General features: G+C 40.2%; 1 protein-coding gene across 5 annotated transcripts; it reads right to left on the reverse strand.

Moving 5' to 3' along the window:
- Positions 1-263: 263 nt before the first annotated feature.
- Positions 264-27,233, reverse strand: MLYCD (malonyl-CoA decarboxylase). Of its 5 annotated transcripts, none has more exons than XR_010071060.1 (8): positions 26,626-27,233; positions 19,112-19,224; positions 17,029-17,185; positions 16,365-16,514; positions 4,738-5,142; positions 3,507-3,598; positions 2,668-2,897; positions 271-1,772 (listed from the first exon to the last, which is right to left on the reverse strand). XR_010071060.1 is itself a non-coding variant. In XM_063334711.1 (7 exons), the coding sequence occupies exons 1-6, from the start codon at positions 27,175-27,177 to the stop codon at positions 3,515-3,517; spliced, it is 1,461 nt and encodes a 486-aa protein (XP_063190781.1). In that variant the 5' UTR covers positions 27,178-27,233; the 3' UTR covers positions 264-2,897; positions 3,507-3,514. The 5 variants fall into 5 exon arrangements, 3 of the variants coding, with proteins under 3 accessions (XP_063190781.1, XP_063190782.1, XP_063190780.1); XR_010071061.1 differs by having other exon boundaries at positions 272-1,694; XM_063334711.1 differs by having other exon boundaries at positions 264-2,897.

Here is a 27,233-nt window from a genome sequence, read left to right on the forward strand (position 1 = left end):
CAGAGATAGTTTCACTGATGTAACAGTTGTGAAACAGTTGACTCCCTGGATGCACGGTTAAGAAGCCTCTAATGCTCAGGATGGTAAAGGGGAAGGGCTGCAACGTGGCTCTGATGTGCACAAGCTGTGCCGGCTGCTGTTGGGATGTACCACGCAGGACAGCTCAGAGCTCGCAATGCGGCACAGCCAGCTTCGTAACGTGACCCACACGTGGCTGCAAGACTTCTCAATGGCTGGAAATGAAAGAGTATTTGATACGAAATGAAATCACCTGAGAAGCCATTCAGAAAAATGGGAAGGTATTTATTAACTTTTTATCCAAAGAACATTCCACAGAAAGGAAAATGTACTCATAATTTCAGCGTTGACACTTCAAAGCGTAACACAGTGCAGTATTATATACCCTAAATTAATCTTAAAATATGTTGCTTGAAACACATTACTATAGTTAACAGGAAGCAATGACTTCGACAACTTTTAGTATTTCAGCTTCCTTAAAGGACAGGCAAGTTACCTCTTCTTTAACATTAGGTGCATGCTCTTCAGAAATGGCATAACAGTTTTTACACACTGAGAGGGAGAAAAAGAAACTGGACTTCTTTCTTTCTTTCTTCTTTCTGACTTGTGAAGACTCACTTTGAGAGAATAAGATCCCTCTCTAGTGACATACTTATGTCCTAGTAAGTAGTACAGATGGTGAATATTTATTTTTTTTTCTCTTCAGCATCATTCATGCTAAAATCACTCTTTAGTAGCAAGTTGGAAAATCCAAGCACTGCTAGACAGTTAAGAATCAGTGACCAAGGAAAGAAAACTAACAGCAATTAACAGCTGATGGCTTTGATGGCCTTTATGAGCAGACGGTCCCATGTTTGTCTTCACTTGATACTTTTGCACTTAAATTTGTACTGTGATTCTGGTACAGAACTCACTGTATGAATTTTTAGCCTCATATTGCTACCTTACCAATATAACAGACAAAGTGACCTCAGAAAACAAAACACAACCAATAACCAAAACTGTAAGAACGGCTGAAAAGGAAATTAACTCTGCAGGTGCGAGTGTTCTGATGGAGAACAGATGTCACATAACAAATGTACCCTTCCATAATAGCTCCAGTGAGGTGCTGCTACATCTTTGCCTGTAATCTGCCTCTCGGCCCCACATCTCAAACACCTTACAACAGCTCCTGGGAACGAGAGTAAGTTAAACTGACTGCTAATGCAGGAGTGACTGGTAATTCAACGCCTAGAGAAACGTGGCATCTGTGTGAGGTGAGGTAGAAGGGGTAGACCTGTTCCCGACACACCAACCCATTGCTTCGCAGCTGAGCAACCAGTCCTGGCACCACAGTGTACATCCAGGTTTGAATTTGAGAGAAAGTCCTATGGCTGGTTTGCCCGAATGCCAGTATCCATCTTCCTGATTTTAAGATTGGTAAGAAGAAAGAAAAAGAAAAAAAAAAAAAAAAAAAAAAGAGATACGCCTGCTTCCCTTAAGCTGAGGGCAGATCTATGAGACATAACTGAAGTGTTGACAAAGTGTTAGCAGCTTTGCTTTTTCTTCCTCATAAGCTACTACCACTTCATGTCACTGAGCCAATTCTCATGCATTTGTCTGGGTCTCCAAGTGGAAAAAACGCCTTATCCTTCAAGTCCAGCTGTTCGGAATATAGGATTGTGTTGTATTTTCATCTGCAATAAAGCAGGAGTGTTAGCTCTTTTTGAACTATGGCCAGGTGGGTGCACATTTAATTGCCCTCATAGCTCCTCCTGTTTCAAAAGAAAAACATCTTTCAAAATCATTGCATTTTCAGAACTCTTTCATTTGAAGTAAGCGACCTGGTTTCCTCAAACTTGACGAGCTTAACATAACAGAGAAGGCTGTCTTTCTCTATTCCTCCTAACCAGGAATGGTTCATACATATTTATATCAGCAGCTAAATTTCACCTTGAAACTTGAATTCTAAAGAGTTCAGAAAGCTTAGAGAACCCAACAGGAGAATGAAGCTATCTTCTGTTAAAAACAGAAATAGTGTGTTCTGTAGTAATCTGTATGGTGAAAATTTCTGTACCAATAGAGTTATGTGCGTATGTTCACCTTAAGGCTCTGTACAAAAACCTGACTAGCAAAATGCACATGCTACACAGAAAAGAAAAAGCAATGCGTGAGTAGCCTGTTCAGATCTGGTATTTTAAACTGTAGATAACTACTTTTTAGTAAGTTTTTCACACAGGGTGCTAAATATATATATATATACACACACACATACACACACACACTGTGTACTCCCTAACGTTCACATTTTGGGTCTAAAACTTGCACGACAAACTTCAGATGGAACTTCTAACAAAATTTTCGTAATGCCTTAAAAATGTGGAGTTTGAAATAGAAGTCGCAACAAGGTTCTTCATCTTATAATGCCACGCCAGGAGAAGACACGTCTTAATTAATTGAAAAGATTATATACATTTGACTCCCATTGTCCAGCTGGCTTCAACCCCTGTCTCTTTACCTGCCTGAAGTCTCCTGTGGACATGCAATTGTTCAATACTAGTGATCAACTTTCAGCATTTCTTGAAGGTAGACCATAGACTTTAATTTAAAAACCTTCCATCTGAAGTACTATGAAGACTATACATACATGCGGTTGTGCAGAATACTTACCGTAACTACTGATCCAAAAGCAAAAATTGACAATCACTCTGAAGCTATTTCCTCAGGTTGGCCAGGATGGAGTTGCCTGTTCAAAGTCTCTCACTAAAAGTTTCCAACGCTTCGAGGGTTTAATCCTGAGTTCTTAGCTCCCCAGTTGAGAATAAAGAAAGTATAATCAAATAATCTTCAGATTTCTTTGTACTTCTACAGTGTTCCCTAGTGCACATTCAGCAAGCTATCTAGAGAACGTGAAAAAAAAATAAACAAACATCCATCTTATTTTTTGGCTTATGCCATATTGCTCCTGGTATATGCAGCAGAACACCATCATCACAATTCAAGGGGAACTCAACTTTTCTTTAGTGGTTTTGGCAACTGAAAAATTGCTGGACGCATCTTGCTTGCAAGGGGAAGACAGGATTTTTTCCTTTAAATCATATCTCATCGAAATCAAGAAACTAACTTTAATCTGTTGATGTAGGAGAAAGCTGTTGACTTTTTTGGAACAATTCTTAAAAACATACTGAAGGCAACATGGCATAGGAGAGTTGCCACAGCTAACACGGCATCACTGCCACTGATGATCAGCTGCCGTATAAAAAAGTCCTTGCTCTCAAGGGAACAGCAGCCAGTGAACATACTCTCTCCTTTGACTATCACTGTTGCAAATCTACCATGAATAGAAGTTAAGTCAAGTCAAGGTTTTCTCTGCTTTGAAGGTATGTATAATAGATTTCCATGGCAGGTTACCAGCTTGGAGGATGGGATTTTTTTCTAATAATGAATATGAAAAAAGTGTATCCAATTATATAATTTCATTCTAGGAGAAAGGCTAATTGGACACTTACAGCTTTCTTCACGTCTGTTTTCGTACACCAGCAGGAACTCTATCACTTTCAATTCCTCTGTAGAATTCTTTTCTTGGAAAACAGGACTGGAACTTGACCAGACACAGAATAAATCAGAAATTACAAAACAACATGAAATTCTGTTAAGATGGTCCTTCTGCTGTGGTGATACTGTTATCAAGGGGGGCTGTTAAGTGAAGGAAGGTACATGCTGAAATACACAAGACATGATTTATTGAGAAAGTTTATTTTATTGGTTTTACAGGTCACACCTACCTCTTTATTAAAAAAGCTCTTTATCAACTTAAAAAATTACCAAAGCAAAAATATAATATACGTATTTGGAAACTTCTCAACTGATCCCTAAGTATCAGTCTCTCTTATTCCCCTCTCCTATTTGAACACCTCCTTCTTGCTCATTATAGTTTAGCAGAGTAAAGTGCAAATATAATACTACATACCTGCTGCACTGAGAGATCCTGATTTTTCAACAATATTAATGCATGGCTTTTCCATGCTCCAGCAAAGCAAGGACTCAGTGAGATTTTTAGCGGGTTTGAAAAAGGAAAATACCACGAGGTTTTACATGAGAGTTTTTGAGGGAGAAAAAGACAAATATTATTAAAATAAAATTGCAGATTAGTGTTTTGCTAATATATTTGACCAAAAATTTACTTTCATTCAGTACTTCTTTCCAGGTACTTTGGTACTGAACTATCTATAGTAATAGTATGACAAATAAGTGCAGCTCCTTTCAAAGACAGGTATTTATCAACAGAATAATGGTACGGCTCAAGTATTTTCCACTCAAGTTACCACTGAGTTGTAACCAATTGAGAGAATTGTACTCATCCTTTAATGCATACTTCCAACCCACGTGCACACAGCAGATGTCTAGAACTTACAGTGACTCAATCACAGCAAATCAGGTTTTGAATATATGGCAATGTAAGCAAGACAACTGATAATCTAGACAACGGCATCCTGCTGTGCTGAGTAAATTTGTTTTGTAACGGACATTCTCATTTAAATACAGACGCTGCAAAATATTACAGCTCTTTATGGGTGAGGAACACTTGTTCTTAGTTTTTGTAATATTTAATTAAAGCTTGCTATTTTGCTGGAACTGAGACACCAAGGAAAGAACCTGCTCTGAGGCTTTAATTTGTTTAGTCCCCAGGTATGCTGCACTATTACTGGCTGTATCCTCTAAGAAATATCGGTAGTTTACCATCATGCCACAAGAAGCAGCAATGCCCCGAGGGCTGGTGTCCGCCATCCAGTTTATCCGCCACATCACAGAGCCATTCTGAAGATGAAAGTTTGCTACTGGATTAAGAGCGTAGCCACGATGTTTCTCTCCATACAAATACCAGGCACAGAGTCTCATAAATGGCGAATGGAGCACTTTAACTAATTTCTCTGATCTCACCCACTCGTTGTTATTTAAGAGTTTCTTAAGTGTTTCAGTAGTAGAGTCTCCTGTGATCTCAGAGATTTCTTGCCATTCTGATTCTGTAAAAAGTTCATTTCTTTCTGGGTCTTTAGTTTGTGAGGAGAGGAGACCAACAAGCCATTTTGTGAATCCCGGGATAGGTGAAAGAGTAGAAAAAGCTTTTATCTGAGGAAGTTCTTTCTGCAGACAAAAGGAGAGAAAAAAAAATAATATTCATGAGTTTTGTCATGATTGACAATGAGAAGTTTGAGTGAAAGAACAGCTGATACCCTTCCCCTGATGTCAAGCGAAGACTAGGGATTCTGAGAATTAACTGATACAAATAGACAAAAAAAAAATAAAAAATCACCCTGCCAGTAACAGGTTAGTGACTAGAAAGCACCTGGAGAATGAAGACAATTTTAACACTGACTGAATTACAGTTAACACACAGAATCTATATAAAAGTACTTATGCAGTACTTCCCAGCACTACATTCTTGTGTATCATTTTATAGGCAGAAATAAACAACTACAATTGCATGCCACAAGGAAGTTAATCGGAGGTATAACATTTTTCTAAAAAAATAAATATAAGAGTTTTCAAAACCTTTAAAATATCATTTATTTTTCCATATGTAACTACCTTTTTTTTTTTTTTTTAAATCAAGCGCAGTTTATTATTTCAGTCTATTGCAAAATCAGAAGAGGTACGATTTCTAGATTTTAATGGAAAGAAGTATTTCCTGAAGTTTTGAAAGAGGTTCTTTATATAGGTCAGCTACTTTTCATGCTATTCCCAAACTATAAAATACATTGATAGAACAGCAAGATAAGAAACATATACTTACTGTAAAAAAATTAATCACACAGTTTAATACCTGTTTCAACAAAATAAAACTTCTGCTAATTTATGAGCAAAAACTGTTAACTATGTAATCATGTAAAGCAAAACATACTTAAGGAAAACTGTGTTACGTTTGGGGCAACCAACGCAAAGAATAGAGAAGGTTGTTAAACTGTCACTTGGAATTCATAAAAATGACATCAGTCAGCCCAGCTGAAGGAGTAGGGGGGACAAGAACAGAGGGAAGACGGAGCTCAACTGAACAACCACAGTGTTGTTTTAATTACCGTTCGTATAGGAAGAAGTGGTAAGAACCAAGACATTTATCAACATTAGAGAAGCATCTTAATGTCAACAGAAAATTGTCTTTAAATGACTACGAAATGCATTTTTTTCTACTTTGAGTATTACCGAGATAACCATTAAAAAGTCATCATGGCTCAGATGCTACCTTACGCTAGCAAATGTTAATGGGAGGCGTGCTGCTAGGTTGTCCGTATTGCATCTGCGCCGTGGTACCCTCAGGTACTGCTGTGCTCCACACAACGCTGCCATCTGCATTCTGTCTCGGGAGGCTGCAGAAGCCAAGGAACGCGGGCCTGGCACGCCCCCGTTACAGACTGGAGCCAAGCACCACTTCTGATGACTTCGATAACTGGAATAATATTCAGCTGGTTATTTCCAACATCTTTTTCCTTCCCACACAGAGCTCCCCAAATAGCTTACTGCTCTTCTGCTGGCTCCCGGCACTATGATACACCAGCCAGCTCAGATCTCCCACCTCTTCCCTTGCGTGACTTGCAACGGCATAAGCTGGATAACCTCACTCGCTCCCTGTATCTGAAGTTCTCTGACTATTACACAGATATCTAAGTCAAAGAATTCTTCTTTTGGGACCATACAGAAGCAAGAAAGGCAGACTAAGTTATAAAGAAACACCCCATTTCATGTCCTTAGAGAACTGGATAAAGCAAAAAGCAAATTATTTCGTAAAAACACTCATTTCTATCTCTTACTTAAAAACCCGACCATTTATGTAATCAGAGAGACCAGGAGATCCTGACCATGTCATATTCTCAACAGCTATAGTTACCATGGTCAGACAACGCAACAGTCGTAAAGCGTTGATCTCCTGTGACTTTTTCAAGTCCCCACTAAAGGACATTATGATATTTTATTTTTAAGAGTAATTCCAAAGCATAAGACTGTAATAAGATCTGTGAAATACAACTATCAGGTCTCATCACACATGCATTTCATAAAAGAAAAAATATTATTTGGAAATTGAAGTATAGACATGTCTGTGGAAGGCTATTTCTGCTAATGTCTTAGCATCTCTTTGTACAATTTTATACAACACAGCACTTACAAAAAAAAATAGTTTATTAGGGTTGTGCTTTTACTGCGGACCATGACTACAAGAGGCATGGATATAGAAAATAGGTTTTAATTAAAAGAATGTTTCTTGAAGTATACAGTTCAGCCTTTTTAGAAAAGTTCCCCCTCTGCTTTTGAAAAAGAGAACAATGACCACAGTAAATAAATAAATAATAGATATAGATATAGATAGAGAGTGCACGAGACCCGGGAGCAGAAAAAGGGCAAAAATGAGAAAAGAACTAAGCAACTGCATACACTTAAAAAAAATCTTTCCCTTCCCAACCCCACGCTAAATACCTCCCCATGGATATAAAGACTATTTATCCACAAATCAATTCAAAATAACTTTATAAAATTTGAATACAGAATCAAATGCACACACTAAATCTTCCTTTGATCACCTTTCATCCACCTCCTTGTAGGGTTTCTGAATCAAGGAGTATACCTAATCATCACATTTGGAAACCACTTTTCTTTAAAGCAGCAGGATCTTAATGAGTACGGTAGAGGAGAGCTATGCTCAGATGCCCCCTTGTCAGCTACACTTCCCTTGATTGAACACTAGCCCTCACCAAAGACAACACTACTAGCATAAAACCACACATCTCCCAGAGAAGGGAGAAAGATGGCACAGAAGTTAATTTTTAAAGGCTACTGGAAAAATAACGTCAAGATATTTGTTCCCAGAGAAAAAGCTGATAGCTTTCAGTTTTGTCAAGATGGTAACGAGCAGCATCACTTGCTACCTTCGTTCCTCCATGAGCGTACTGAAAGCTGACCAGTGGTGACTCCACCGTGACCAGCCATAGCTTAGCTGCTGAGACAGTCTGCTGTCAAGTAATTTGACCTTTTGCATGTCAGCACTTGCTTCAGCTAGATGAATTTCTGCACAGAAGGGAGGGCTACAATTCCCTTGTGAAGATTCAATGACCCAGTACCCTTCTGCCTGTCCACACGATAATGATGGATGACAATTCAGCAACTGTCTAGGATGTGACAGACCTGCAAACGAACCTTAAGGTACAGAAACACAAACCTGTAATCTCTAATGAGAGGTACCCTTTTCATGTCAGCATCTTTAAGCAGCAGCAAGATCTCCCCAAAACACAGCGGATTTCAAAATGGGCTTTCATTCTTCTACGTCTTCATTCCCTGTTGTGCTTTAAAGTTCATCTTTAGTCCGTAACACAGAGAACACAAGAGACAGGGATAAATCGTTAAAAGTTTTCAAATTAATGACCTATCAATGAGAAATCCTAGATGTACTGCTAGAGGGAGTACAGATGTTACTATTGTGCAGTGAGGGTGAAAAAGAAGGAAAAAAAAAAAAGAGAACAAGGAAAAGGTTGTTAGAGGCTATTTTCCTCTAGCTAGGGATTCAAGGAATACAGGATGTGTTTCTTTTTGACCTGAAGATGGGATTATATTCCTTAAAGGTGTTCCTTTTTTTCTAAATATATTATTCATCCTATAAAAGATAGTGCCTTAGAGAATATATTGCTTAGCTCTTTTTCATGAATTCTTCACAGATGTTTGGAGTTAAAACCTGACAGAGGAAGAAGGAAGGTAATGGTGAAATCTGAGAAGCAGAAACTCCTTCTTTACCTCTTCTTTCAGGTAAAAGGAAAAAACGACTGGACCAAGAGAAAAGGCTGCTTACGACAAAGTCCAGTCTGGAAGTCTTCTGCACCATCTCTGCTAAGAAAGCACAGTGTTTGAAAATGCTATTTTCCTGCTGAACTGAGCTAACGAACAGGAGTTTTCACGCAGGAGCTGAGCCATGCCCATTGCTTCCATAGGGTAACAATTACAACCTCATCTCACAGCTTGCAGAGCCAAGAGTAACAACGCACCATCCACAATGATAAAATGAGAATGAACAATTTCTTCCCATATTAAAGTATTAATAATAACCACTGCAAAGTTCCTACTTAAGTAAACCGACATTTTGCTTCCCTGTGACGTTGACTGCTCTTTGTTTATTTCACTTTCAGTGACCTGTTCGCCAAGCCCAACCCAAAATATTTATCAGGAAGTTCCTAGCTCCTACTCTATTAATAAGTACAAAATGGAAATTGTGCATTTTTTTTTTACTTCTTAGGACAGATAAGACATGGGAAAGTGACCCCATTCTGAAGCTACAGTACAGACTACTACATATCTGATAAATGCGTGAGTTTAGGAGCTTATCTGAGGCGGCCATTTCTTGTAGAAAAATAAATAGATGCAGCGAAGTGTGCACATTTATGTTGTCGCTAAATTGATGTGCTAGTTTCTAAGGCTATTGGTGGAGATCCATTAATGTTTATTTTCTTGTCACAAACCCATGGACCATTAAGAAACAGCTGCTCATTTTGTTTTGGGGTAGATTTCTGGTTTTGTTCGTCTTTTAGTTTGGTTTTTTTTTCATTGCAGAAGAGCACAGATTTCTCCTATTATCCATATCTCATCTGAAACCGTCTCGCACTCTGAAAGGTGCAGTCCAAGGTCGCATTTTTCATCAATGAAAGCAAAGCCTGTTTTGGAAATTATGATCTCCCCAGGTCACCTAGATCAAATTAAGGTAGCAATTATCAACAGTCCAACCAGAAAGTTAAAATCTGCCACCAATTGTTAAGCATTCTATTGAGTCACATAGTAGCTATCAGTTTTCTCCCCCAAATGCCACAGGCTATAAAATTCTAAGCAGTTTTCTCAAAGGCTTCACCACAGTTATCTGTGTCTGTCATCTGCAGACTGAATTGCTATGATGTACCTTCTGCGGTGCTACCGACCATTTAGAGTGGCTATAAACACATTCTGAATTAAATGTCTGTCTAATGAAAAATCTATCTGTCTGCACATTCACCAGCCCCTATCGGCCTGCGAGAAATGCATCTGCCTGCCTGTTTTTCAGCACCCAATTTGGGGTTTGTTTGTTTTCTTACTAGTTGTCTGAAATTGTTTCAAAATCCAGTTCGTTTCTGGGCACAATACAAGCTTAAATTTAAGAAATACAAGAGATTATTTCTGTTGTCTGCTCCCTGCTTTATATACATTAATATAACCAAGAGACTATGCAGAATCCATAGGTAGCCTACTCTCAGATTTGGACAGGCAGAACTGGGACCAAAGTGGTATCCGTGGACTAATGAATTCATCCCACTGCTTACCCAAAATAGAATCATAGAATGGTTTGGGTTGGAAGGGACCTCAAAGACCATCTAGTTCCAACCCCCCTGCCCTGAGCAGGAACACCTCCCACTAGACCAGGTTGCTCAGAGCCCCGTCCAGCCTGGCCTTAAAAACTTCCAGGGATGGGGCTTCCACCACCTCTCTGGGCAACCTGTGCCAGTGTCTCACCACCCTCATGGTGAAGAACTTCTTCCTAACGTCCAGTCTGAATCGACCCATCTCTAGTTTTAATCCATTCCCTCTAGTCCTACCATTACCCGACATCCTAAAAAGTCCCTCCCCAGCTTTCTTGTAGGCCCCCTTAAGATACTGGTAGGCCACTAGAAGGTCTCATTGGAGCCTTCTCTTCTCCAGACTGAACAACCCCAACTCTCTCAGTCTGTCCTCATAGGAGAGGTGCTCCAGCCCTCGGATCATACTCGTGGCCCTTCTCTGGACACGTTCCAGCACGTCCATATCTCTCTTGTAGTAGGGGCTCCAGAACTGGACGCAGTACTCCAGGTGGGGTCTCACCAGAGTGGAGTAAAGGGGGAGAATCACCTCCCTCGACCTGCTGGCCACGCTTCTCCTGATGCAGCCCAGGATTTGATTGGCTTTCTGGGCTGCTAGTGCACACTGACAGCTCATGTTGAGCCTCTCGTCCACCAGCACCCCCAAGTCCTTTTCTTCAGGGCTGCTCTCAAACCAGTCACTGCCAAGCCTATATCAGTGCTTGGGATTGCCCCGACCCAGATGGAGAACCTTGCACTTGGTCTTGTTGAGCTTCATGAGGTTGGCACGGGCCCACCTCTCCGGCCTGCCAAGGTCCCTCTGGATGGCATCCCTTCCCTCCAGCGCATCAGCCACCCCACACAGCTTGGTGTCATCGGCAAACTTGCTGAGGGTGCACTCTATGCCACTGTCCATGTCACTGGCGAAGATGTTAAACAAGACCAGTCCCAGTACGGATCCTTGAGGGACTCCACTTGGACATGGACCCATTGACAGCCACTCTGTGGGTGTGGCCATCAAGCCAGTTCTTTATCCACTGAATTGTCAGTCCATCAAACCATATTTTATCAGCTTGGAGACCAGGATGTCACGTGGGACAGTGTCAAAGGCTTTGCTCAGGTCCAGGCAGATGATGTCAGTTGCTCTCCCCTTGTCTATTGATGTTGTGACCTTCTCATAGAAGGCCACCAGGTTTGTCAGGCACAATTTGCCCTTGGTGAAGCCATGTTGATTGTACCCAATCACCTCTTCAATATTCTTCTGCCTCAGCAGTGCCTCCAGGAGGATGATCTGCTCCATAATCTTACCAGGCACGGAGGTGAGACTGACTGGCCTATAGTTCCCTGGTTGCTCCTTCTTTCCCTTTTTGAAAATGGGGATTATGTTTCCCCTTTTCCAGTCAGTGGGGACCTCACCAGACTGCCGTGACTCTTGGAATATAATAGAGAGCAGTTTAGCAACCTCATCCACCAGTGCCTTCGGTACCCGTAGACGTGTACACCCCAGGTTCATCAGATGGTCATGAACCTGATCTTCACTTACAATGGGCAGTTCTTTCCAACCCCTGCCGTTGTCTTCTGTGACTTTGGGAGTGTGACTGGAGCCTTTGACAGTGAAGACTGAGGAAAAGAAGTCATTGAGAACCTCGGCCTTCTCCATATCACTTGTCGGCAGTTGTCCCGTGTCCTTTCTGAGGGGGCCCACACCTTCTCTAGTCATCTTCTTACCATTAATGTACCTATAGAAATTTTTGCTGTTTCCCTTGATCTCCATGGCTAGATTTAACTGTAACTGGGCTTTAGTTTTTCTCACCAGGTCTCCTGCTGTTCGGACAGCGTCCTTATATGCCCCCCATTCTAGCTGTCCTTTCTTGCACTCCTTATAAAGTTTCTTTTTGTGTGACAGTGTGTCCAGGAGCTCCCTGTTCATCCAGGCAGGTATTCTAGCATTCTTTCCTGCCTTCCTCTTTGTCGGTATACTTTGCTCCTGGACACAGAGAAGGTGATCCTTGAATACTGATCCAAAGAGGAGATGCTCAGATAACAATAGAAGCCTGTTTACAAAACCCATCTAGCAAACTTTTGTCAAGCAACCACCAAAAAAATAAAACTCTCCTATTTAGAGCAGCATACTTTGTCTCAGGATGCCCTCTGTATGCGACACAAGCTACATCCCTAAGGTCCTCTTCTGATCTCCATTATATCCCTCCCCTTTACCCAATTATGTTACAATACCTGTGGCAAATGCCAAATCATAACGCCTAGGTAGAGATTAAGGATTTAAACTGCTAACTGTGCACATATAAAGAGATGAAACGGAGGACCCATTTCTCTGACTCAACTTCATATGTCCTCCATCTGCTTAAATTAGTGACAGACTCAAAAGCAGGGGCCATTAACTTCCATGCAGTGCCTCTAACTAACAGTGCTTAACATCGAGGGTTGTGATCTTCACCAGAGCCTCTACTGCCGCAGTTTTCCTAACGGTCCTAATAAAAACCCATTTGCAAGAAATAATTTCATGAGGGAATCTGTACTTGACATTCTTTGAAGGTGAGAAGCACTACCCTACACATGTTCATGTTTAGCAGTGTATGTGACCAGTTCAGGCAAATTAGCAAGACGATTTCTAAAAATTTAAGCTCTATCTTAATTGTACATTACAGAGATTTTAAGGAATCTGGTACTAACTGAATTTATAGACATCACTTTCTAGTGCAGATACCTGCTAGGTCAATGTTTCAGTACAGTTTTCAAAAATCTTGGCAAATAAAGGCTTCAATGGTGGAAAAAAAGAGTGGCTATTAGCATATTTCTAACTTAGTACATGTCTCTCTCTTATCTAATGATACACATTCATGACAGGTCTAATTTGGAGTTTTCCTTATGAAGAATGACAGCTGAGAAGTCAGTTTTGAGGTTACAATGGCACTTACAAGTAGAAGTGTCAGAGCAGGTTAAGTTAAGGCAAAGCCAGATAAAGGATTTTTACTAGAGGATAAAAAAAGTTTTAAGAGTTTGCAGTACCTTGGGAAAATATGAATCAAATAACATTCTGCAGATCAAACAGATGTCCATAAAAGTTAACTCAAACAAATGGCAAGTTATAAACGTGTATTAGTCATCAATGATTCAAATATAATTAAAAACAAAATCCTCAACCCCTTCAAATGGTCTCCTCTTCCCAAAGCATTTTATTATCAGTTAAATTAAAGAGAGTCTCAATTTATGTAACCTGGAACACTTGGTGATTTAGCAGCACGTTAAATAAAGATTTGTTTATTGCAAAGCCATGCAAAGGTTACATAAAAAACCCCCTCTTCCTATCCAAGACCTCAACTATCTATTTTTACAAAGGCTGCTGGAAGCTTGCTTAATGAGATGTAATTTTTGACCCAAGACTTTTTGCTGAGGCTATATTGTTTCAGCTGCTGTCACCAAGTCAACTCAGCACTACTGCTATACCATTTGTCCCTTTTAAAGTAAGTGACTGTAATGCTGCTCCAAAGAATTATGTCTGACCTGAACACAGACAACCTTGGGAAGTCCTTTGCTTACACCTGACCAGAGAGAAAGAGAACATGTGTGTGCAATTGATGCACTTAAGTAGGACTTCCAGAATTTTGGGAGACAGGTAAAACAGGCTGCCAAGGGTATTACTTATCATATGCCCTGCCATTGCCTTGAACAATCTAACTTTGTAGAAATTTCACAGTGTAAGTATTTTGAAGCTGAAATGCACAGGGCTCCTCTCCACTGAAAGGTGAAGTCCACTGAGATGAAAGTCACAACATTTACAACAAAAGTTGAATGAATAGGCATTTTAGAAGTGCATCAAATAATAACAACAGCATGATGATTTAGGGTCACTTCACGGACATAAAATCTGTAATGGGAGATGTTTCTTGCAGAATTCAAGACAACAAATTCAAGAACAATACTTTGGAATGAAGAGAAAGGAAGAATGAAGGAGTGGGAAGAAGAGAAAGAAAAAAATACTAACATCAAAGGGTGGAAGAAAAACTGTTAGAAAACCACATGCATCATGGATATACACTCCTGGCATACCCTTCATATCTTTTTTAGCCCTGCAGTGGTACCCAACAAGGTTTATCATCAAGTGAAGGAATGGCATAGAGGCGATACATGGAGGTTGTTGTACCTTTAACATATAGACATAGTGTAAATATATATCGGCAGTTCAAGTTGTGCTACAACTCCATAGTCAACTAAGTACATGTCTAATTTGCAATATAAAACCTTACTAATAACAGCACATTTTTCATAACATTGTAAAGCAGTGTATGAAATTTAAGTAAGGAGGAAAACCTCCACCTTCAGCATTGTACGGAAAACTCTTAGTTAGCTTCACTATTAAGCAAGTTATCTAAGCTTGAGGCAATAATTTTATGTATTTAAAGGCATCTCAGACAAAGTGTTTCCTATTCATCATGTGCTTGATGAACACTGAAGAAGAGCTGGATTTTACAACACTGAAATGTAGAAACTTTGTCATAAGAATAAATAAGGAACATATTCTTCTGTTGGACACATTGAATTTTAGAACTTGCATGTAGGTTATCTAAGTATGGTATGTCTATTTTCCTTTATAACTCACTCATAACTTTTCTAGTGTTGTAAGCAATTAGTGATGGACAAATATGTTGTCAATAGGGTTATTTTATGACAGCAAATCAATTATCCAGAAATTATTTTTCAGATGTGAAAGCAGATAACTGCATGAATTTATTCCAATTTCCCCTCAGTCAAGATCAGACAGATGGCATGGCCTAATTATACCTGGACTACTGCACTTTAGACAATTAATCTAAAAGCCATTCCAAAAGCAAGAAGCAACAAAATTCAGCCAAACTATCCATTACAAATAAAACAAAACAAAACAAAATAAAATACTTCAGGGCAGCCAGCTATGATTCAGTAGTTGACTAATCAATCATTTAGTAGAAATCAGTAGTAGAAATTCGGTGCATCCAATTTTAAGCTATTTTTATAAGTAAAACTGACATCTAAATCACAGACAATTTTCAAGGCATCATCATTAATCCAGATGCTGGAACAATGAACATAAACACAAGTAGTGATCATTACTTTTAAGTGGTAGCTTTGTTAATAATTTAAGTAGTAAAGACTGTTGAATAAAGTAACATACTCAACACAGAAACGTGACCATCTCTTTCACACCACTCTGTATAAATTAATGAATTTTCACTCCTTTCTCCAATTGCTTGGAAGAAGGTTCTACAAAAAGTCCTAAAACTAATAACAATAATCCCATAGCATCCAATGATATTATAGAAATTCATAGAACTGACTTACATAAAGTAACTGATTCCCGTGACTGATGTCCTGTTAAAAACATCTTCTTTACTATATTGCAAGAAATGCCTGGGCAAAGAAATCTCTCTCCTTTTTCTTTTTTTTTTTTTAAAAATTCAAGGCAAGAACGCAAACTGCATACATAACCAGTGGCAACTCAATAAAACAAACAAGAAAACAAATTAATTAAGGTGCAAGAAGTATTTTTGTTACTGGAGCAGCTGTAAGATTTTGAAAAAGGAACGGTCAGCTACATTGAAGAGAGAAAATGGTGATCAGCGGCCTGGAAGGGAACCTGTTAGCAGGCTCCATCCACTCAACTGAGAGACAGCAGTGAATCACATAATACACTACATTGCAAAATACAGCTGTATTAAAGCTACCTTCGATAGAAATGTACTAATCTGACTTTCAGGCAACCTGTGCACGTGATTAGGCAAACACAAGTAATTCACACAGTACACATCAACTGCATAACAGTATCTACATCTGGCAGACATTAACCCATAGCAGAAAACGTCCTTCCAACTCTTTACACATCTTCAAAGGCTGATGTGGTAGGGGAAGGGGAAAGGGTGTAGGGGAAGACCTAGCAGCTCCTTGCCTTGAGCAATGACCCAAAATGGAAACTAGAACACCAATATAAGGGGTGCACGTTGGCCAAACAGCATCTTAAGTACACTCTGGCACACCTACCTGCAGCTCTTTTACAACCCGCTTGATGAGGTAAGTCCCAAGTTCCACACCTTGCAGTCCCTGCTGAGTCAAACTGATCGAGTAGAAAATTGCTGTTGTAATTTTGTCTGTATCTTCTGTTTCTAGAGGTGGCACTTCTTTCACTATGGCCTGGGGAAAAAGGAATTAAAAAAAAATAAGCTAGCAGTAGTTATTATAATCATTACAGGGAAGAGGGCCTTTCTTTTTAACTTTCAAATATGTTAACACTTTTCCCCACTGTTTTATTCATTACCCTCTGTGAGAAACAACAAAAATCTAATAAAAAAAAAAAGTAGGAAGAGCTGCTTATCCATTAGCAAGTGCAAGAAGTAATTGTAACATGGTTTAAAGTTTTCAGAAGTAATCACAACCGCTTTGAAGTTTTAATATCACTTGATATCTTTTCTTATGTATTTCTTATCTTTTCTTATTCTTCTTGCATTTAAGTAAAACCCCAAAGTTTCAACTTGCCTAATACAGGTGCCATGCAGATTATCCCTGTAATTTTTAAGTGCCAATTCTCTAATCTCTTAAAAAAAGGAAGCAAAAACAAATATTCAAATTACACAGAATTATAGCTATTAGAAGAAGTACACTGCAATTTGAGCACTTTGCTGTGTACTAAATGCATCAGTGACTGTACCTGGATGCTGCTGGAGATATCACTGGTCAGTGCAACATGCAAGACGATCAATGGTTCTCCTGGGATTGCACAGTGAGAAAAAAAGTAGCATCTTCTATATGACCCAACTCGACGCTTCATATCAACCCAGTTTCTAACAGGATGCACAGCTTCAGAACTCAATAAGAAAATAAAAAAAAAGTAAAATTATAATTTTTTTTCCATTTAAAAATAGAGGTCAGCTGCCAACCCTCCACGCTCAGTACTTTTCCCACTGATGTCAGTGACAAAAGTCTCCAATCAAAAAAGGACAATCAAGCTGTAAGTGAAAAAAGTAAAATTCATCAGCAAATTGTGACCAAGTAGATTGTAAAGGCATATTGCGTACCCAGCCTCTCTGGTTTTCTTTGGGATATGCTTATTATGTATCTGAGATTTCACTTGCACTTTCCATTCAGTATAGGATATCCAAGTGAGATGACAAAGTCATGGAACGAGTCTGAACACAGCTCTACGGAATTAGTTTTACTAAGCTACAAAGTAGTCTGACGGCAATCCCACAGCTGTGTCTTCAGCCAATCATTCAAAATATTCTTTTGTCTATTACATTTTGAAAGTCTAGTGTGTTTGCCAAAACACCTTAAAGATTAAGGAAAATATTACTAATTATTTTTATTTTTAAAATTTAGCTTGTGTGAGATCTTTTTTCTTTCCCCGATCAACATTTAAGTCATGTACCTTCAGAACACTTCAGAGATTCATTTTTCCTCAAGTTTTTTATATGACAAAATGCCACACAACATAACTTTGATTTAGTCACCTTCATCACTACAACTTTGAATATTTGACAGAAATTCAGAAATAAACGTTGGAGATTTTAAGAAATGTTTATAAAAAACCAAAGTGTTCTCTTTACACACAGTGTACAAGTGATACAAGCTCAAAGTGACCCGGCAACGTGCGCTCACAGCCCAGAAAGCCAACAGCATCCTGGGCTGCATCACAAGCAGCGTGGCCAGCAGGGTGAGGGAGGGGATTCTGCCCCTCTACTCCGCTCTGTTGAGACCCCACCTGGAGTACTGCATCCAGCTCTGGGGCCCTCGGCACAGGAAAGACACAGACCTGTTGGAGCAAGTCCAGCGCAGGGCCATGAAGATGATCACAGGCTGGAGCACCTCTGCTATGAGGACAGGCTGAGAGAGTTGGGGTTGTTCATCCTGGAGAAGAGGAGGCTCCAGGGAGACCTTACAGGCCCTTCCAGTACCTAAAAGGGGCCTACAGGAAAGCTTGTTAGGGACTCTTGATCAGGGAGTGGAGTGATGGGATGAGGGTAACCATTTTAAACTGAAAGTGGGTAGATTTAGATTAGACATTAGGAAAAAATTCTTTACTGTGAGGCTGGTGAGATGCTGGCCCAGGTTGCCCAGAGAAGCTGTGGATGCCCCATCCCTGGAAGTGTTCAAGACCAGGCTGGACGGTGCTTTGAGCAACCTGGTCTAGTGGGAGGTGTCCCTGCCCAGGGCAGGCGGGTTGGAACTAGATGATCTTTGAGGTCCCTTCCAACCCAAACCATTCTATGATTCTGTGCATCTTACCAGCTCCAGCCAGGAATGGGAGCCTCACCACATTAGAAGTAAAACATACTCTTGAGTGTTGGGCACCACATGCTGCATCAGACTTAAATATTAATTCTCCACCAATACTGGTGGCGTAGCCTGAGGGGAGAAGGTGGCAGTGGTGACAGAGGCAGGAGCAGCAGCAGCACCTGTGGGAGGAAGGCAGGGCTGCAAGAATCTGGGTTTGTAGGAAAAGTAACAGCAGCACTTCTGGGAATGTACGAAGAGTAACTGAGAAGGCTGGGAGAAAAGACAGCAGTCTGCAAGTGCAGTATGTGAGCTAAAGGATCAAATCATGGGACAAACGGTCCCCTTTACCATTTACTTAATTCAGTTTTTAAAGCTTGCTCTTCAGTGTGTTAATTCCGTAATTATACTTTGCCTATGGTTCAGTATTGAAAACAGTACCTTGAAAATTGTGGACTTGTGCAGTCACAAGCATTTAATCACCTTTTCATAAACGAGCACTAGCAAATTTTAGCACTTACTCACTAATTTTCTGGAGTACTTCACAAGGCGATTGCCAAGTGACCCGTTCCAAGTTTAGGAATCCTGTCGAGAACCACTCTGAAAGCATGTTCTTAAGAACTCCATTCATTTCCTGCAAACAGAAGAAAGATGGACTTATCTGCAAAACAAGCTAGAACATAGGAATGTGAGTAAAAATAACTTTGATTATTCCAAGCTACAACATGGGGAAGTTCAAGGAAACTAATTCATCTATTTGAGATTTAACCACGTAATAGTTCAGCTTTCCTCACACAGGAATAAAACAATGAAAACTTTTAAAGACGCTGTCTATAGTAAACTGCAGACAGGGAAATGGAGCATAATGCAGAACAGCGTAGATGAAAAGCAGCCGATAAGTAGAAGTATTGGTGCAGTATTGACAATAAGGCCGTAGTTGCGCAGGTGCTCAGATTTAAACACCATGAAAAAAACTGATGGGAAATCTGATGAAAATAAGGACTTGAATTTCACTATAATTTTCTACATCTGAATCTCTTCAGAGTATTCAGCAGTTCATGCCTAATTACTACTAGCTTATTAGTTTAAGAAAGCAGCTCACCAAATTAAAATTTTCCAGTTCCCTAACATATTTTATTAGTCATCTTTACTTTATTAAACATTTTTTCCATTGCTCTTTATGAGAAAAATACAGAATAGCTATTTACTCCTGCACATTCTGCACCATGATTAACAAATGTGCTGCCTTACTACCTCAAAAGAGCAGACTATTTCTATAATATGACATTACTGTGAAAACTGCATAATTACTGTTGGCTCAGGGCCCTTCAACACTTGACGCGCTCTGACAATACATCACTCAACTGCGTTTAGAGGAGCTGTAATCGATACTGGCAAAACTATTTGTGCTGATGCTTCTGGGCTGGTGGATTGAAGAGAAAGCAGCAGGTAAACCAAGCTGTACCGAAAAGAGCTCAGAATTGTCTGCGTAACAGCAGCTACAAAAAAGGGCTCTTTCTGTCACAGCTAAATCAGGCAGGAATTGCAACTCCTGGGCAGTACAACTGAGCAGGTATTGGCCCGAAACTTCAACAAGGCTTCCATCAGCAACTGGTTTGTTGGGAAAAGCTGAATTTTAGTTTAAGTACTCTCTCATACACAGACTTCTTTCTTTTTTTAAAAAAATACATTTTTCATCTCGAACCATAGAGATCTAAGTTTCCTAAACAAGTATATTCTGATTGTTTTATTTCGGCTTTAAGGTACTTCCCTTGCAACTCCTTCTTTCTGCAAACCTCTGAAGCTTTTACAAAATAACCATAAATCATTTTGCTCAAAAATCCCTTGGTGTAGTGAAAGTCTCGAGGTATTTCAGGATTGTTTGCTTTCTTTTTTTAACAAAGAAAGACAGAAAAATAACCTAGAGGTGTCAGATCTGGGGTCAAACGAACAGATTCCTGCATCTCTCTTGTCATCCATCTGCTTTTCGGAGCACCATTTTGAGCTGCAGTCCAGCAGGTAGCAGAGAAAACTGCTGACGGCTGCACTCCTGCGAGTCATTATTTTGAACACACCGCTCTGCATCTATTGGCAGAAACATGGCTCAGATGGCAATGAGCCACTTGGGAGAGAGCCAGTTATACTACACCGATATTGGTAAAAGTGGAAAACATCGGAATGAGATGCATTTTGCTTCTTTGAAGCACTTACAGATTTAGCAAGGACACTCCCTACGATGGGACAGTGATGCCCAACTGAACTGAAGGCTACTTTTCAAGATGCAGAACGCATTAGAGAGCTACTTAAATCAAAGACGCAGCTGTATAAAAGCAATGCAATTGTAACCAAAGAAGAAAGTGAATCAGATGTGCTTTTTGGTAATGATTTCAGAGGACAGGAATATTCTTTATGGGGAATTACAACTCAATTCAAATAATCTGTCAGTTCCAAATAATAATAATGCTTTATAAAATCAAAGGGCAGCACGCACTGTTGGAAGGGACCTACAACCATCATCTAGTCCAACTGCAACTGCGTATGTTGACAAAACTTCTTAGTGCAGAAAGACATCAAACGCTTTATGCTATCCAAAACTGTGTTTAATTCAAGTCATCTGAGCAAAATTGTGAGTTGTGTTTATTATCACAGTATATGCTAAGTTTCTGAAAGGTTGATTCCAACAATGACAGTCTCAAGTAGGTTCTCTTATTCTGTAAATTTAGTGGTAAGTAAATTCTTATTTTCATTTCTGAGGCCTTCCTAGTCATAAAATTACATTTCCAACATTTCATTAAAAAGAAAAAAAAGCACACATTTATTATTCAGCATCCCAATTTTAAATCTGAGCAACAAGACATACTCAGATAAGTATTTATAATTACCAGCTATACTTCAGTTTCTATTAGCTGAGTATAATAAATTGTGATTATTTTTTTTCTTAATTCTGTGTTCTTGCTACGAGACAGCAAATTATAGGCTTTTTGATCCTCACATCAGATCCCTATTTATTGGGCAACAAATGGGAAAACTCTTGTGAAAAACTTAAAATTATTTTTTTATTAAGAAAAACTGCCTCTCTGATGAAAGAACTATTTCCATTTCCCTCTCAAACTACTGAAAAATAAAATACCCCTTACAATGAAAATTCATATGCAGATTTTTACAGATAAACATAACAGGAAAGAGCAGTAACTAACACTCCACACGTATCAAACAGATGGCTCAGTTATTGTTAGCTGCCGGTTAGGTATCTGACAGGGCTACAAGAGAAGTATTCTGCCAGCCAGGCATGAGTCAAGTTTTTGCATGGCTTTGGAATGTTTGAAGGTTGACACGTGTTTCCAAGTGCCTTTGGGGTTTTTTTTGCAAATTAGCTTCAAAATATAGATAGAGAATACCCCGGCGAGATACTGAAAAATATACCCATCAGCAAAATGAGATTCAATAGTGTGACACTAGTAAAGGGGGACTGTTTTTCTGCTTTTTCGTTGCTAATAGTAATCACTGCAGTGGTAATGGTAGTGTTGAAAACTTCCCTGGCTCTTGTGTTTTATATTGTTTGATGTCTTATTCTTAAAAAAAAGAATAATTTTTATTTCACTCCTCCCCCCATTTTGGCTCATTTAGACAATGAATAAAATGTGCGCAAGCATTTTCAAGTGACCTGTATATGTTATTTTACTGTAATCTGTTGAACTAACATGAAATAGAAATGTTTTATCAACCAATATCTAACACTCTAAGCTGCTTCTGAGTTGACATGTTTTGAGGAAATAGAAAAATATTTTATATTTACAACACAGCAGTGGGTAATCCTTATTTTAATAGGTCTTTCAAAACGCAAAGTAAAAACTAAGGACTGTCTAAGAAATATTTGAGACAGTTTGGGCAAAATCAAAATCCCAGTAGGCCATATAATGCATTCTGTAATTCTCCTCCAGCATCAAGAAGATCCATTTAATTTTATTTCCACATTTTCTTGCCAGTGCAGATACAAATACACATAAGTTATAAAATTCTTGTTGCACATTTGCCTTTATGTATGTTAGAATTTAGTCAAATCTACAATAATGAAATGGCTCTACAGGGCTTTTGATAGGTAAATACCAAACACTTTTTTCGTAGAAAACCTTCTAACTTTCAGTTATTTCTCTAGTTAAGGGCTTCTTAGGTCTTTAAAGCAAACTGTTTCAATGTTTAGATTCTCCATGTAGCCACTGTTTCACCTGAGCGAACACATACTCTAACCCATTGACGAATCCTCATCAATGACACTACAGTTCTTTCAAGGCAGTACAACTGGGTGAAATAAATGCATCCTTCTGTGGATGTATGTAGGTAAGACATCTATCACCACAAATACTTCCCCTCCCCAAAAAGCCACGTACACCCTATGCACAAAATATTCTCCCTTAAAATCTGTTCCACCAATTCCCCCACTAAAATTTAAACCCGTTTTCCCTGCTTATCTGAAGGTCAGTGTTCAAATCTATAAGAAAGCTTCAGGAAAAAAAATAATTCAAGGAAAAGTCCAACTTTAGGTCCCTGCTGTGTTTAGGAGCAGCTGCTATGAAGGGAAAAAATACCCAAAACAATCAAGGTATTTTTTTTTCTGGTAGACCAATACAAGAACAACAAGATTACAGATACGCTCCAACGACTGCTTAATTATGGAGGCAGGTTTATTTATAAATCAATTTGACAAAACTGCTATCTTTTTCATTATCTTTTGCCAGCAACGTGAACCTTCCACTGACTTTTTCTAAATCATATGGAAAGATGAAGAATATTTTAAAAGGAATAGTTGAATGATTTGCTACCTGAAATAATAATGTTGTGAATTTTTCAACAGAGTCCATATTTCAAATGCTGAACTGAGTAAGCAAGCAAAACATAAAAAACCTCAAGAGGAAAATGCTGGCATAGAAAAAGTAGTACTGCAGATGAGAGAGTTATGGGCAGTAAAAGGAAGACCTACGCTCAGGAAACACATTTTCAGCAAATTTCACTCTGTCCATTGCAAAGGCTCAACAGAAAATCAACTCGCTTACGAAGACACTGGAAAACATGCATGCCCTTTGGTTTCATGGTGCTGTCTGAATGTTTTTTCTACGTTCTTGTCATGTAAAAAAGAATTAGGCCCAGCTTTACTGTAATTTAACTTTTCAAACAATGTATTACATGCCAGTACTGTTTTTTTTAAAATGGTCATCTTAACATTATCCATGAGGCTTACAGTAGTATAACTGATTCATATATTTAATAGAAAAGAAGACTGAGTCATGGAACAGATCAGAAGTTTCTCCTCAGCATATGTCCTGTACGTATTTTTGGTGGACTCTTTGGAAAAAAGGCTGTGTAACTTCAAAAGTGTTGTTTACCACTGTATTTTTACGCTCTGATTATCAGGAAACTTGTGTCAAGAGTAGTCATCACCTTTTACACATCCACAGAAAGACATTTACTATGTCGTACCAACTTGTCCCTGAGGATACCTATAATTTTTCTGTCTTGCTCCAGGTGACGATTCTGCCTTCTACTGACTTACTTAAATATAAACTAAACCTTATTTGCAGCGTGTTCCTTCTCGTTGTACAATCTGTCATTTTAAGTATTTCCAATGCATTGTTCAGGGTTTATGTTCAAAATCTATGGAATTCTTCCAGTAAGGTAGTCACCATTCTTCGCAATTTCTTCTAAGTCAGCTTTTTCAACCCAATTTGCCTTACACTGGATCCTGACAGCGAGGGCACTATGACTTCTCATTTAACGGACACTGCTAAGATAGTTCAGTGACTTCAGTGCTCAGAATCTTTCATATGACTAATAATGAGAAGCATTTTGGAGCGTAGCGCAGCTAGGCACATGTCACACAGTACATAAAATCAGAGTAAGTTAGGCATTCGCACTTCCTCATTTACTTTAAACATCAATTCAACTTAAGAGGTGATTTATGAAAGACTGAGGACATTATGAAGATGTGTATACTTGGGAGTAACTGAAGACAATACTGCACCAGTTTGCAGGGTATCATCTATTTTGTTAATGATTCAGGAACAGTGAAACCAATGGAAAAACAATCATCAGGTAATTTGCATCTTCTTGTTTTAAAAATAATACCTTGAGAGATACCAGCAGACAAGAATTCATCATATGTAATACTGAATCCTGACATGTTAACATCCATCCCAAGTTTCAGAGCTTTTCTATACGTTTTTTCATCTCTTTCCCGCAGTTAGGGAAACCAGCAAAGAACCATTCTGAAATGGACCACTACAAGATCCCAAAATATATGCTCTATCACAAGAACATTCTCTACTCAAGACAGAAATTCTTTATTAAAAAGAAAAAAAAATAATTTTAACAGACACCCCCCCTCCCCAAATCTATAGTCTGAAGATTCTGCCATATATTTTTCTCTGTTCTTTGGATTTAGCCTCATGACAGGCAATACAGTATTCCACACCTACGGCTTAAGGTATCATATTAAATACACATGCCCTCACACCACTTCCTCACAAACCACTTGCGCCAGCTAGTAATCAGCTCCATTGCAGAGACTGTCAAGACCTCTTGCGGGCTGGGTGCTCCCTTGGGTGCTCAGTTATTCTGATGCTCTACTTGCAACAGAAACAAATAGATTTTAAAGGCCAAGCAAGATGCTTATTTCAGAAGCAAGACATAACACCTTTCCCAGAAGCACTAGCAAGAACAGTGGAATAGCACATAGTTCTAGGTCTTGGTTGCTGTGGAAAACAGATGAGAATGACCTAATGAAACCTCACACTGAAAAGAAATAGTACCCAGGGTAAATTCTTAAGTCAACGCAGCCACAAACAAAACCCAATGCAAACCAGATATAGCTTAACCGTTCCTAGCTTATGTTCTATTTATCACCAACTCTCAATTTTGGAATACATCATATCTGAAAAATAAAACTGACCAACAACCACAAAAAAGACAAGAACAGATATGCAGAACTAAGCCCTGTCATGAGAGGAACCCAAACATTTAAAAAAAATACACTGAGAAGACGTAACAGAATGCTTACGACAGCCCTTTTATTGAAGCTTTAGTTTTGCAGTCAGTATTTTCCTACTTCTAGCTGGGTTTAGTATGTTTCTGAACATACTAAATTATTTGACACATGTACTTTCAGCTGTTTTACTCATTTCTATCCTGCTAATTTTGCAAGTTCAGTCTGTTTTTATTTGAGACGATACAACTAGATGTGGAATCTTACCAATGCTGTTGCTACTTTAGTCATGCGATGACTGTGGGTAACTGACAGCACTGACATCAAAAACATCCTTTTCTTGTCAAATTTGGATCTGAATATCAACAAACAAGTTGTGGTCAGTGCATCTGACCAACTTGCTGTCTTTCTTCATTGCCTCCCGGGAAGTCCTGTCACCTCCCGCCACTGTCATCTGCTACATCATTCCTTCCTCCACACCCATGTCACCTCACTGTACCACGTAACCATGGACGATGTTCCATTTCACCTGTTCTCTACACACCACTGAGCTCGGTCATGACAAATCCTTTCTCTTGTTGACACGCTTCGCCATTAGCGTGACATGGCTGCCATGTCACTTGTGCTCCTATATCAGGAGCACACATAGGATATATGTGTTATATCCTATATCACTCCACTAGACGTCACACCTGCTGGGAGTTCCTGGCACAGCTTAGCAGCCCCAACATCAGCTGCATTATGTCACATTGCGTCAGTGTGGCACTTCATCCACTGCCCTAAGGCAGCCTCCCACGGCCACGCCGCTTTGGAAAGCCCATTGCTTCACACCACGGGCTGCTCCCTTCCAGCGCCGTCCCAGCAAAGCCATCTCACACTGCTGCCACGGCCTGTGGGAAGGGGCTTCGCTTATATGACACCACAGAGACCCCAAGACTGAATTCAGCCCAAGGTGAAGGCTCCATGAGTACCACTGTGACTATGAATCCCCAAACCCCATCCCCTCTGGCCTCCCCCCAACTCCCTTTCAGAGCCACCCACCCCCAGCCCGGCCCTCACCTTGACATGAGGCCCATCCACCGCCTTGGTCGCCAGCCCCTCCACCAGGTCGCCCCTCAGCTCCACCAGGAAGCGCAGCCCACCCTCCAGGCGGCCCAGGTGCTGGAAGAGACCCCGGTACTGGGGGTTGAGGTAGTAGCGGAGCCGGTCCTCGGCCTGCAGCAGGGCCCCAAGCTCCCTCTGCTGCTCCCGGGCCTGCAGCACCTTGGCGCTGAACTCTGCTACCCGCCCGTGGTCCACGCCGAAGTCGCGGGCCAAGCGGGTGAGGAGCTCGGCCCTGGGCGGCCCGGCCTCCAGGGCGCGGTAGTACCGCACGAACTCCGCGCTGAGCCGCTCCGCCGGCGGCGGCGCCTTCTCCTTGGTCTCGTAGGGGGTCAGCGGCGGTACGGAGCGACTCAGCAGCTCCTCCATGCCGGCCACCGAGGCGGTGTCGGAGCCCGCCGGGCCCCGGCGCAGACCGGCCGCCACCGAGACGCGGCACAGCCCCCGCGGCGCCGCCCAGGGCCCGGGCAGGAGGGGCCGCGGGCGCAGACACGGTCCCAGGCGGCTCATTCCGCGCCTCGCCTCTTGCAGGGGACACCCTGCAGCCGGGCCAGGCCGCAGCACCG

This window comes from Chroicocephalus ridibundus, chromosome 4, assembly GCF_963924245.1.
Source record: "Chroicocephalus ridibundus chromosome 4, bChrRid1.1, whole genome shotgun sequence".
Classification (NCBI taxonomy): domain Eukaryota; kingdom Metazoa; phylum Chordata; class Aves; order Charadriiformes; family Laridae; genus Chroicocephalus; species Chroicocephalus ridibundus.